Source organism: Thermobia domestica, chromosome 16 (assembly GCF_964235325.1).
Source record: "Thermobia domestica chromosome 16, izTheDome1.hap1.1, whole genome shotgun sequence".
Classification (NCBI taxonomy): domain Eukaryota; kingdom Metazoa; phylum Arthropoda; class Insecta; order Zygentoma; family Lepismatidae; genus Thermobia; species Thermobia domestica.
In genome coordinates, this window is record NC_137469.1 from 150,180,303 (window position 1) to 150,194,617 (window position 14,315).

Here is a 14,315-nt window from a genome sequence, read left to right on the forward strand (position 1 = left end):
AAAACGATCGGCAACCGCAACACGTGTTGTACAGTGGAGGGCCAAACTTACGTGTCCTGTATGAAGCGTTTTTAGATTTTTTGTCCATCTCCTGTAGATGGTATTTACATGTAATGCGAATGTCACACATGTATATTACATGTTCATAAACAGGCACCTTCCTTGTACTGTTCATTCTTACTGTATTGCGAATGTTATCAACAATCTGTTCATGGTACTTTACATGCACATATTCCCTCCATTTACTTACATGAATCACTACGTGTACATTGCATGTTCTCATTTTAATGTGCAGGCTCTGTACAACGCGTGTTTCCGTGCAAAATTTCCAACAGAAGTTTAATACTTTTTCGGTATGCATATCACCTGAAGACAATGTGCCTGTAAAATTTTCTTTACGTGTTTTCGCCGAAACAGGCGCCTGTATAATGCCTGTCAAAATCTATCAGGCTTTTACAGGCAGTTCCATGTACAAAACGTTGCATATTTCCTCAAACATTTTCATAGTAAGTGTCTTAGAATTAGATTAGCAGTCTCACACCTACTCCTCATCTGTTTCACGATGTTTCGTCGTCTCTGAATCAGACTAGGTCACCGGCTCTGGTGGGCATGGGCAGCGATTAGGGGGGCAGTTGCCCCCCACTTTTTTGAAGTAACCCATTAATGTATATAATTTCATTTGGTTGGGAGGCACGGTGGCTCAGTGGTAGAGCGTTCACCTCTGGTGCTTGGGGTCCCGGGTTCGACCCCAGCCTCTGCCAAGTGAACTTTGTGGTGGACAAACACCGTGCTCGTGGATTTTCTCGGGGTTCTCCCGTTTCCTCCCACTTTCTTCATTCCACCATTTCACTCATCTCTCATCATCACCGTCTCCTTTAGCCTAACCGGCATAACCGTGGGACGTAAAACTCAAAGATTTCATTTCATTTTCATTTCATTTGGAAGTTAGTTTTCGTATTATTACTGTTTCATAGAAAAAAAATGGTGCCATATAATGTTTGCCGTTGCGTGAGTACGTATTTGGTTGTCTTCCTGTGAAGTTAAGAAAGCTACAAGAATTGTGTTTTAATTGCCACGGAAAATAACCCAAAAATTGACCTATTGGAGCACAACAATTCCAGCATTCAGGGATATAGAAGCAAAACTTGTTAAATCCATTTTTCAATTTTATCAGGAAACGAAGAAGCGACGCCCTTTTGTTTCAGAATTGTTGAACAGTTTTTTTGTTTAGTGGTCACTACTTAATACAAATGAGTGAAATCAACCACTAAACAAAACAGACAAAAAAGCTGTTCAACAATTCTGAAAAAATGAGGGCGTCACTTTTTCTTTGTTCCCAGGAAATTCGCAAATGGATAAAATTCGAAAATGGATTTAACAGGGTTTGCTTCTGTACCCCTTTCTTACAAGGGCTCGATAGTCAGCCGCTTTGAAACTGAGAGAACGTTTCGAAGAAAAGAAAGAAAAATTCATAAGGTATTCTTTAATTGCACATAAACTGACAATTCCTAAAATGTCTTCTCTTTGTAAAGTAAGGAATATTGATTAAAAAGAGCGTAATAAGAAACAACTACCTTTTTCATTGTTTTGTAGTGTAATATACGAGTGAGTGGTGTGTTTAGGGGTGCACGAGTGTATATACAATGAAATTTAGTGAATTCAACACAATTCTAGGTTTTAGGATTATTTTCTATAGCTGGAATGTGAAGTGATTCTAAGTATTGTGTTTTAATGTGTTCCAAGAAAGTGAAAACTGCACCTGATGGCAACGAACATATTTCGGGAAGCTGCAAAAGCACATATTGCTTTAAATGTTGTAACATATGCTTGTAGTATTTACTGTCTTTCATTTTCTAAGAGTAGTAACATGCATTTAGTAGCGTGTGTGGAATTAAAAATTAAGTTGTTCATTAATCCCCAGTTTCAATATAACTTCTACAAAACAAGACTCGTTATTCATTACTATGTTTAATATTATTCTTTCTATTTTTGTTTTGTAAATTTGTTATTAAATAATCTGATTACACAATTTTCCAGACAAAATTTTAAGATGTTCATGAGCAAGGAATCAAATCTCTTCTTACACTTTCGTTGTTTAAGAGTACAAAGGGATAGTACCTACTGGCGTTGCTCTTGTCTATTTACTTAATAAAATATGAAATGCGATATACGGTATTTTAACCGAAAAAGATAGTATCCTATTAGTTATATAACCTTTCGTCAAACAGTGTTAGAAATAACCAGGGAAACTAACATTGATATACAAATATTCAGATCATGTCTTGCCCCCCTACTTTTAACGTCCAATCGCCGCCACTGCTGGTGGGTCATGGATCTGACCACCTCTGAGTATTACAAGTTACAGATTACAAACTTCATGACCCAGTCCTTCACTGATAAAGATACGCTACTTTGAAAAGCTTTAGATATTAGGCTTAGTTCAAACTAAAATTTCATTTATGTCTGCTATTGAATTTGATAAACCCCAAGTGAATTTTTTTAAAATGAAGTTTTAAAATAGTAGTAAATAGGTGTGTGGTGTAATAAGAATTATCATTTAGTACTTACTGATTATTTTAAAACTATAACAATGATGGCATATTTAAGTTTTTTTTCGGACTAAATTCAAAATAGCAATAAACCTGTTTTTAATACAAACTGTATAGTACACATTGAATGCAAAATGTTTGGCTTAAATTTTTGAGTAGGCAAGGGGGTTTCAAGCCCTATAGTCCTTTGTAAATGTGCCTCTGAGTGATTCCAATCATTCTCCCTTACGCATCTGAATATGCACCTCAGAATGACTTTTCTGAAAGAAATCCTGATGACAGTTATCTCACTCGGTCACTCAGATTGGTGCTTGTGCGTAGAATGGTGAAGGCCAGCAATTTATGAGAGTATGATAGGGGACGGTTTGTGATAGCCTAACAGCTCGTAACAAGCATATCGGAAAATAGAACGACTTGTCGAGCGTTTACGAATTGCTGTGGTTAGTGCCAAAGATGGAAAAAGAACGGTAAAACCAGCACCAAACAACAATGTATAGAACCACGCCTCATTAAAAGCGTCGAGGAGTGTGGAGGTTGGTACATCAGGATAAGGCGCAAACTGTTGTACAATTAACAGCAGACTTAATAGTGAACAAAGTACGAGTGTCTGAGTACACAGTCACCATGCATTGTTAGATCTTGGCCTAAATAAGAATATCCCACACAGTGGCGTAACTACTATGGCACGAAACCCCGCACTGCGGGGAGGGAGACGACACTTCCAAAAAGGCCCTTCACCCTAACCTCCTAATAGGTCGAATCAAAATGCTTTTCAGTTTTGTATTAGTCGGTATTATTCTTCCACTCTCCCCTTTTTTCGGTTATCGTTGGGAGGCTTGACGTATAAGTCAAGCACCGCGAACAAGAAAGAGGGAAAGTCGGTTCGGTCGGCTTTTATAGGCTATATATTTTTCTTCGGCGGGAAATATTGGATCAAACTTTAGAATTAACATTTATATTAAACTATTTGACATGTTACATTCACAGTTCCATTGTCGTTTTACATTTTTGCGTGATATGGTATCCAAATTTTCCTTTTTGTTTCCTGCCAATATAATTCATCTCACTGATGATTTCCTTTTTGTTTCCTGCCAATATAATTCATCTCACTGATGATGAAATTCTAAGAAGGACACAGATACTTTAAACAACTTACAGTTGTGATATTGGTTCTTTGTTTCCGATGGAAGTAATTTGTTTTGTGAAACAGCTGAAATCTGAAATAAGTGTTCAGCATTCTGTGTTTGACCTACAAGGTTTTTAATTGTAAAATATAAGTCATTGGCATCTATCTTTCCAGAAATTATTACCGCGTGTTTGTTATTTTTACGCTCCCTGTCTCTGTCAGTTCTGCGGAGAGGTCGTTCTCAAACTTGAAATTAATATAAAACTATGTGAGAAGTAGAATGGGCCAGAATAGCTTAAGTAATCTAGCATTGTTCTCAATAAATGCGGACGAAGCTGAAGAAATAGATGTACGGAAGTCAGTAAAGGATTTTGCTGACAGGAAAGCAGTACCGTGCCGTGAAGAGGGGTGGGGGGAGCGGAGCTACGACTCCGGGCGCCGAAGTAAGGTGACGCAAAATTCGGGAGAAAAAAGAAAATATATATATAAAACGGAAGGAAAAAGTAATAAAAAATGCAGAAAATCAAGGAAAAACATTTTTAAAACATTTTATTGCGCTTCGCGGCTGGTCTGTCGACTTCGCGGGGGTTGGGCGCCGTCGTATACTCGCCCCGGGCGCTGATTTTACACGGCACGGCACTACAGGAAAGCAAGAAGGAAAACATTCAATTAATTTCTGCTACTCTTCATGAAGACTATGGTCACTGACTGCAAAGTAAGTCCATCTTCCACTGTGAAGTTTATTGAATAAATTATATGTATAACAAAGTGATTTCCATTTATAAATATTTAGACGTAATAGTTGCATGCATTTAACTCATTATTCACATACAGGAAAGTATGGTTATTTATTATGTTATCTATCTATCATTCCACAAAAGTGTTATTAAGGCGAGGGGCCCTGGGAATTCCCTTGCTGGTGGGTCCATAAAACGTAGTTACACCACTGATCCTACACGTATATCAATGTTAATCCCGTGGCATCGTCGATTACAGCTGAAATAGGCACGTTTCCATTGTCATCAGACCACCGAGCAATGGCAGAACGTTGCATGTTCCGATATGGTTCATTTGACTCCTGAATCACAATACTGCCTTCATCGTATCTATGGAAGGGTCAGAATTCGTCATCTTTCAGGGAAAAGCTGCCCAAGACGTGCATAGTAGGTCGTCGATATGATTTGAGGACTTGAGGTCCATTATGATTTGAGGAACCTTCACATGGTCATCATGGGCCAGGATTTTTTTTTTTTTTTTTTTTTTTTTAAAGGCCATTCTGTTTCTTTTCGTGTTTTACTTATTTATTTTTGCTTTGAGAAAAAGTCTGGATTTTGATGGACGAAAATAAGTATCGAAAAGTAATATTCAATTACCATAAGTAAAAGAAAACCAAAACTCTCTTGGTCTTCATACAGTAGACCTAGACTGCAAGTTCTACTGTATGAAGTCAATAAGTTCATAGGTAGGCAACACGAACACTTTTGAAGAGAAACATGCCATACTGTCATTCTTGTTGGACAAAACGGTCGTAAATTAATCGACTTCTAATTTTCACTTTCCAGTTGATGGAAGACAGCCAGTCTTTTAGGGAAATGTTTTACAAAAACAATTATTTTCCTAACCAGGCTGAGGACATTTCGACAGCCTATCATACTTGTTAAGATATCTTGAACAACCAAGCTAAGAGAGTGAGCAAAGCAATGTACACACGGATCCCTCGATTCTAATTGAGAAGTTTTGTACTTGAAGTCTTCCACATACACCAGTTATATTGGAAGTGCCATCATAATACTGACTCCTACAATACGTTATTTACAGATTGAAACGTAGAAGAACATCTTGAATTATTCTGAAAAGAATTTCTGAATGTGTGTCATTTGTTGAGTTAACATCTAGTAAAATTTCATCAATGTCAAGATCATTGGTGACTATTCTAAGGCGAAAGGAAATCTGTTCTTTCACAGATACCTGCTGTTTTGTCAATAATCATAGCATAGTACTCTGTGGATTTTATAGTGGACACAGGTTGCATCCCTACAGCAATACTCATAATTGATAGCATTTCGTTACATATATAATGTGATACCCATTTGTTTCTCTCTTTCTCGTTCAAGCCACAACTTAACGATAAGGCTATCTTCACTTCTCAATCGGAGCAAATGACTGAAATTGCTTTTGTTATCATTATGACCTTTTATAGCTAGCTCTTGAACAGCCAAATAACGCAAAGAAGAAAGTATCTTCAGTAGGGCAATTCTACTCTCTTCCATTTGAATTCTTTTGCCATCAGAGAGCTGGGACAATGCACTGATCTTTCTATTCAGAACATGAAGTTTTGAAAATGATTCTCGGATAACAATCGGAGTTTTCATGTTTTCTCATTCTTTCCAACGCTTGTTTTCAATTACGGGAACCAGTTTCATTAAGGGTTAGTTTCATTTTTGATGAAAACCTTAAAGGCTTTTTCTCATATAATTCTTTGCAGATTTTACAAAATACCGCGTCTACTTTAGCGTCATAAGACAATCCAGGAAATTTCTCACCCCAATGTACATGATAGGTTCTTTGATATAGATCTATCAGTAGGTGAAGGTGGCATTGAAATTCCTTTTTTTTTTTTTTTTTTGCCTGAGTAATAGAAGCACTACTATCAATATTGGACTAACAGAATATGTCTCCTTATCATCAATCACTAACATAGAAGATTAATTCTCACTACAAAACGATCAATTTTTCTAATGTGGAATTAACATTATTTACCCTCAAATTTGCAATGTGTGAAGCATACAACAAATTAGTAAAAATATGTGATTTGGATTTTAGTTGTAAAGCAAAAAATTATTATAGTTTGGTGGAAACTTATGTAAATTTGGAATATATGTAAAACCCTGTCTGTAAATTGCAGCACATAATAGTAGGAGGTAATGGCAATAGGTCGCGAAACATGAATACTTATGTATGTTGGCATTCTTGTGCGTGTTTATATTTTTTATTTTTTTGTTTCTTTCTATTTTTTGTATTTTTTCTGATTCTAGTATTTGTTTTAAATTGATAACATAGATGTAATATTTTATGTAAGACTCCTGTAATTGGGATTTTCCTGTTGGAGTCAGCGGATTTAAATAATTAAAAAAAAATTAAAAAAATGAAGGGGGTAGGAAGGCTGAAAGTGTCTGAGCCGCAGGTTCCGGCACCTATCGTGTATGGGTTTTCTCGAGGTTCTCCCGTTTCCTCCCACCTTATTCATTCCACCTAATTGTTGGATGTAAAACTAAAATATTTTCACTTGTATTGTCATATATAAAAACACTGTATTTTGTTTCTAAATATACATTTGTGTTCATACTTCCATACTGATCTTTCAGACTGGTAAATGCAAAACTCAAACTAAAATTGACTCAATGTCATTAAATGGACGTCTATCTGATATTTGAGAAGTGACATAAGGAAATAGATAAAATTAAAACGCAGAAATTCGTAATTGAAGTGACTTAACCGCATTTCTGTCCGTATATCTGGTCCGAAATATTGGTGAATTATTACACATTTATTTAATGAAGAATACTTATTAACAAGTATTTAAGCACATTAGTTAGCAAAATTACAATCTGAATAACATCCACATCTAATATAAATCACAGTCGCACGTTGAAATGAACACATAAGTCATTTATTATTCGAACCTAAAATCCAGAGGAAATTTTAATGAAGATTGGAAACAACTTAACTTAGAATTCCGAAATATTTCGAGTTTTTATCTTTAAAAAAAAATTTAAATCTCGAGAATATTTGGACATCTTCTAATTCCTTGTAAATTTTGTTTAAACCACGAATTTGTATGTTTTGTTGTATGCAAAACTATAAATGAGCTTGAAGATCGTATAAAATTATATTTCTTGAAATCTTAGTTCGATTTTTTTATTATTTTTTTTTTAAGCGTAACACTACGCTGATAATGTTCGCTTTCATAATGAGCTGGCTGTTACTAAATTCAAACGTTAAGAGCGGAAAGTAAGATATTGACAGAACATTGTTGATTGTATTCCTTGTTTTTTTTTTTCTTTTAAATATTACTGTTGTTTGGAAGAAGTTTCATTTTATTTTGTGATGGATAAAGACGAAAAATTTGATGTACACGTGCAGTATAGTGGAGCACGAATTGAGAGTATTGTCAACGGCAATGAAAAAACGAAGTGTTGTAAATTGGGTTAAATGTGTATGCTCCTTGTTTGTATTTGCCTGAATAATTGTTAAGGGTTTTCCATGCTAATTTACTGTAAAATGCTCACTTCAAAACTTATTTTCCAGTCTGTATATTCGCATTTTGACAAAACTAATATGCTTGGGAGTTTAAAGTGACGTATTTTCCAAGTACTATAACAACATTGTTGGGTATAATCTTGAAAATTACAATAGCCAATTATATCCATTTACAATGACATTTAAAATTTTGTCAATAAAAGAATACTTCAAGTTTTTACCAATATTTGGGGGAAATGGTGATTTAAGGGTTAACAAACAATAAAGTCGCACAATAGTAATTTTGTCATATTTGCCTAGTTACAATTTCACCGTTTGGAAATTTGAAACAGTTCACGTTACACGAAAAGTAAGAAAATAGGGTACTGAAAGGAACAAGGTAGCGAATACGAGGAAGTTACCAAGAATAATTTATAATGGAAAAGTTATTTTTCACGTAAGTTTGCCGTCTGTAATAATTAAAATTTTCTGTTCCCCATTTCTAATCTTCTGATGAAGATGACAGTAGAAAAATGTCACCGAAACTATAAGAAATAAAGTAAATTAAGGACTTTGCGTAATTTATGTTTTATTTTTTTTTAATTATATACATACTAATCATTTCAATTTCTTTAGGATCTCTCAAATGTTATGCATGTGTTATGAAATGGAGATTGCTTCATTTGCTTCATTTATGAATTTCTACTAAATATTTCAAAGAATCACTGCTCCCTTTAACAGTCACTCGTTGAAAAACAAAGGAAGGTTACTATTAATTACGACCTTTTCTAGCGAAAAAGAAAAAAATCGGATGATGAATCAATTTAAACTTAATGGTCAGTTATAAATGTTGCTACCTACCGTTTCCCTTGGGTGCTGGCTCCCGAAGAACTCCCTAAGAAAACAGCTGATAACAATTCTGGTCCAGGCTCATACTCTGTTTGGGCGCTGATTGATAATATTGAAATGTAACAAGTGATTTGACATGAGCCACGTTGGTGCTTTTGAGACTCAGGTTGTGTTATACTTACTTTTGCGTATGCACACGCATACATATACGCAACTGGCAAGCCGTCTGCTCGCAGGAATTCACACACACATGAATGAAGACGATATTTACTTAGGTAAATTCCTATTTATTGAGTATGGATATATGTGGGTGCGGAACGGAATAAAATATATATATATATATATATATATATATATATTAACAACACACAAAATTCTCACTTGACAGAGCTAAATGCTCAAACAGAAGAAATTGCACTGCGGCAATCGAATAAGCGAAATGGAGAATAAAACTCTTAACACTGCACGGTAAATGTAGATATGCGCACATGATATACGAACACTAGAAACATAGCCCTTGTTGAAATATCACTTGCACTATAAATTGACTCTTCGCACTGAGTCAGGACTTTCACTTTGTAATAATGACCAGGGGAAAGGGGAAATACTGCTGAATGAAGTATCTCGACTCCTAAAGAACGCTGCATATCCAGAAGGTATTTGTTGGTCCTTTTGCTTCACATCCTATAGATTAATGTCGCACCACGAAGTTCTTCATACTATCACTTCATACGTTGTCTTGCACTGCCTCTCTCTACGACGAACTTTTTGCTAACTTCTCTTACTACGAACTCTTATTGCTAACTCCCCGCTTCTACTGACTCTTGGGAACAACCCGTTTTCGACACTTAGGGTTGACAATGCACTCTATCAAATAATAAAAAAAAATGTTAATGTTTTCGGCATTCATACGCAGTGCCAATGGGTCGATGTTATAATAGAGAACACTGGCAACATTTGATTTGATCCCGTGAGAAAAGCTTGGAAAGAATAGTTAAAAAAAGTGTAGCAGTCTAAACCGATAAATTCTTTCCATGGTTATAGGATTTTTATGCACTACTGTTATACATAAAACAGTTCAGTGAAAAGGAGCAAACGATGGTAATTGTGTGTATGAGTCATTCCACCTACGACTCCTGCAGAATATGAACACTTGTTCTCACGGCAAGAAGGATGACGTAATAAGAGTGCGTGAGAACACGACAAACACAATATCATTCCCACACAATATCAACTTCGTATCCAAAAATATTCCCAATCTTAATAAATGTTGTTAAGAAAAAAGTATATGCGGAACAGTCATGGTGACGAAGACTATAAGTTGGAAACTATTTTAGAGAAAGAAAAAATAAGTTTGCTGCGACGAAGCACTCTGTCTATACGATAAGAGTTGCATTGAAAAACAACAAGTTCTTTGTTCTATCGTGAGAAACGATAAGGACGGCCGAAGAACACCTGTATACACAGAAAGAATTGAAGTTCTCACCAAAAGGAAAAATAGCTGTTCGTTTCTATGAGTAAAATAATAATTTCGTTGCATGAATAAAAGTTAAAAATAAATACACTGGTCGTCCAAAAACATAGTTTTGTGGCCGGGCAGACGGTCACAATGTTCTCATTAAAAAAAAAAAAAAATCCAAAATAGGCACTCATGACTGCACAATTAGAATATGATGCAATATATTATTTACAACTTAATGGAAAACTTGGCGTGTTATGAACCAACGATAGTTGAGATTGCGTAGAATTAATGTTACCAAGTCCCAAACGGACACAATAATTGCTCCTGTATAACACGTCTGAGCAAGAGCGTTAGAGAGATAAGATTAATTTCAAAGAACTGAAATTTCTGAGAAGCTACAGAGGTTTTTTCTGATTTGTAGTGACGTTTTCTTACAAGAGATAGAAGCTCTCGCGAGCTCAGTTAGCGCCAAGTGAATAGGACCAAAGGTCGTAATTAGACATTAGATCTTTAAGAAAGTACTCGATTTAATAGGATGCATATTCAATATTCATTAACAAGTGCTTACCTCAAAAACGTCCCAAATTATCTAATTGTGAACGTTTCGTCAAAATGTGTTTACCTTCTTCACCACATATCATTTCAGAAATCTAACATTGTGTATGGAACCAAAACCCATTGATTATCTTCTTCCAAATAGCTAACTTTTATTACTTCCAGTAGTCTAGAATGTGCAGGGAACATAGACAAAACGAATCAAAGAATGGCATTGTATCAATGTAAAATGGAACGGGAAAGATGATATATGAGGCGATTCCTGTAGGGCAGAAACAAGCCAGTCTCCCGATCTTGACGCGGATACACCAGATACTATCCGATAAGTGAGGGCTCTCTTCACAGAGACGAACCCAAACGGTGTTAAAACATCTCCTAGGATAATTCACGCCATAGTTAATCGTGATCATTTACGTATTTCCATATTTGTCGACTACACGGTAACCAGCACAGCGTACCAATTTGTGCTGAAAACAAATTTCTCCCTGAAATTCACCATCTAATATTAGTCTCTGGCTTCTAGTTTATGCAAGATAGAGTACCGCCGCACCAAACTGTCAATGTTTTACAGATCATAAACATTTTGGAACTTGCGTACTCGCTCTGCAATATTCGTATCATTATTCTGGAGCTATCGAATGGCCTTTACATTCTCCCGGCGGAAACCTTTGGGCTTCTCCCTTTGGACACACATCAAAGATCTGTTTTACAAAAGACATCCTGGCACTGTGAATGACTTCAAAATTACTATCATTGACGCATTTTTTACTATTACTCCGGAGATGTGAGGGAAAGCTATTGTCAACTTTAAAGATCAAATGTACCATCTTGTAGTAGGTGATGGCTCACACTTTGGAAACCTTATTAGTTAATTCTGTTTTGGATACAGTGTACAGCCACAAAACGTTTTTACATATTTCTTTTTCTATTACAAATTTATTTTTAAACTAAATGTTCGGTTCTTTCTTGAACACCCTGTATGCTAATATTGAAACTTTAAAAAAAGTTTTCCTTTAATTTATTACAAAAAATGAAGGGCTGCTATGACATGTTATAAATTGGGTTGAACAAGGCTACATTTTAAATTCTTTGCCTTTTTTGTGATACAAATAAGAAAATGCAGGTAAGGTAATAAATCAAATTTATGTATAGTAACAAGGCGAAATAAATTATGTACCTTAATGAGTTTTTGCTCGTTTGTTTGTTTATATTTTGTTTTGTTTTGTTTTGCACCGAATGGTCCGGTAACGATTGATTGTTGTCTTTGATGAGAGAAACAAGATTCCATCTAGTTACATTTCTATTGTTTCCTTCTCCCACGATTCCTGATCCACTTTGCAGTTGTTTAGTTTTCCTAAGTACATCACTGGGTCTTTACTTCAATTTGTATATACTTCTTCTAATCTTCAGCAATTAATGAAAAGCGAACAAAAAATATATGATGATTTTGAGCATTTATCATCCACTATTTACATCTTCCTTTAGTGATTTCATTTATTGCAGTGTTGCCACTGTCTAAATCAGTTTTTGTTTTTCATAAGTTTAAAAAATTGTAAATATGTTAATGAGGAACTTCCTGATAAAAGTATAGTAAGAAAAGAAAAGAAAAAATGTATTAAGTTAAATAACTTACTTTACTTTATTATTATACTGGTATATAAATTTACAAATACGTGAATAATAAATAAAACTGTATCATTTTAGATCAAATTTATTTGTGTATGTTGATATTATTTGTAAAAGTTTTGTTAAATTTTAAATTTCGGTGAACTTCATAGAATTTTAAAATTTAGCACTTTTACTTTCAGATTACTTCAATGAATATGCAAGTGAATTTAATCCTTTAACATGGGATAATACCGAGTTATGTGTACTTTTAAAATGTTTTATCCTTTGCTGCTTAAGACATTTTATTTACTTAGTTTTGTTGCATAACTAAGTTAATCATATTTTTATTCGGCAGTGTAGAATGGATTCATCAGATGAAGAAATCCCAGAGTTAATCCCTGCGAAACTAGAACCGGTGCCTGTAACGATAATTACTGGATACCTTGGCGCTGGGAAAACAACTTTGCTAAACTATATTCTGACAGAGCAACATGACAAAAAGATAGCTGTGATTTTGAACGAGTTTGGAGAAGGTTAGTTATATATATTTCTTATACATAAATAAACTGAGATTGTTCGTCGTAATTGGTTACTTTCTGATGCTAGTAACAAAGTATATCAGAAGGTGAAGAAAAGAATAAATCTAATTTCCATTGTATCCTTTATTAAGGCATTAGATCATTGAAATTCTCCGTATTGCATGTATTTGATGGTTCACAATGTTAAGTATTAGGAAATTATATAAAATACTACTTGTAACAAACTAATGCTGTCACTTTATGAAAGAGACGAAGACATTGTAGGACATTTGATACGCTTTGTTTGCTTGTTGAAATACTGTTACTCCACGCATTGGTCAAGCCTAGTTTACTTCATTAAAAATGATATATTAAATGTTTAATTATAAATAGGGGTAAGGTTTTCTATTTATGACGTAAAACATGAAGGATATTCACGGATTTATACTCTTAACATGACCCTAACCCTAATCAAAATATGACCCTAAAATCTGAAAATATGACCTATAAGCATGTTTAAAATTTAAATAATACAAAATTTATTGAGCGTTGTGTAACATTTTTTGGGGGGGTTATATATCTATCTATCTATCTATCTATCTATATATATATATATATATATATATATATATATATATATATATATATATGCTATTTTGGAATGCAGAAACATCTGGTCACGTGATAGGCTGAAAGTAAATTGTAATAGAGGGAATTAAAAATAATAGATCTTGTAGGTCGGTAATAGTACAGGAGAGCAAGGAACAATTGATGAAGTTCAATTGAAACAACTTAACAAGATGCAACTTACCTGATTAATACGGCGTTTGGCCATCTTTAGCTTGTGATACATCTTGTATTCGTCCTGGAACCGACACAGATTACTCATAAACCATTTCCAGATGAGCAGCAAGTCATTCTTCGTGTAGTGCAACTCTGAATTGGTCAGCAGAAGAGCTTAACTTGCTGCTTATTGCGCTGGACTCCCTGCTCTAGGACTGACTGTTTTATTATTATTATTATTATTATTATTATTATTATTATTATTATTATTATTATTATTATTATTATTATTATTATTATTATTATTATTATTATTATTATTATTATTATTATTTAAATGTAGATATTCAAGTTGAGAGGTCGAAGGTAGCAGGAAAGCTGTTGAAGTTCATCCTGAGACTATCCGAAACAAATGACACTGTGTGTATTAGCATCTTGAAGGACTTTGTCGTTGTTTGAGATCAACAGCTATACCATAGTATGTGACTGGTCAACTAAATTTTACTTAATCGTTGTCAGTAATTTGTCCATTGAGAGGGATAATTGGACCAAAGAAACAACATAAAATATTGACCCATAGGAACATAAGCTGCATACGTATTTAACAGTAGGAAGGGAGGAAGGCC

At 34.6% G+C, this 14,315-nt stretch overlaps 1 protein-coding gene across 5 annotated transcripts in view; it reads left to right on the forward strand.

The window, feature by feature from the left end:
- LOC145673470 (zinc-regulated GTPase metalloprotein activator 1-like) overlaps positions 1-14,315 on the forward strand; it is a 999,800-nt gene that overhangs the window by 26,788 nt on the left and 958,697 nt on the right. For 4 of the 5 annotated variants that reach the window (XM_081743195.1, XM_081743196.1, XM_081743193.1 and 1 more), the window contains exon 2: positions 12,744-12,921. In XM_081743195.1, the coding sequence (XP_081599321.1) occupies positions 12,750-12,921 (172 nt within the window). In that variant the 5' untranslated portion in view covers positions 12,744-12,749. The remainder of the gene's footprint in view (positions 1-12,743; positions 12,922-14,315) is intronic. The other variant, XM_081743197.1, reaches the window with a different exon arrangement.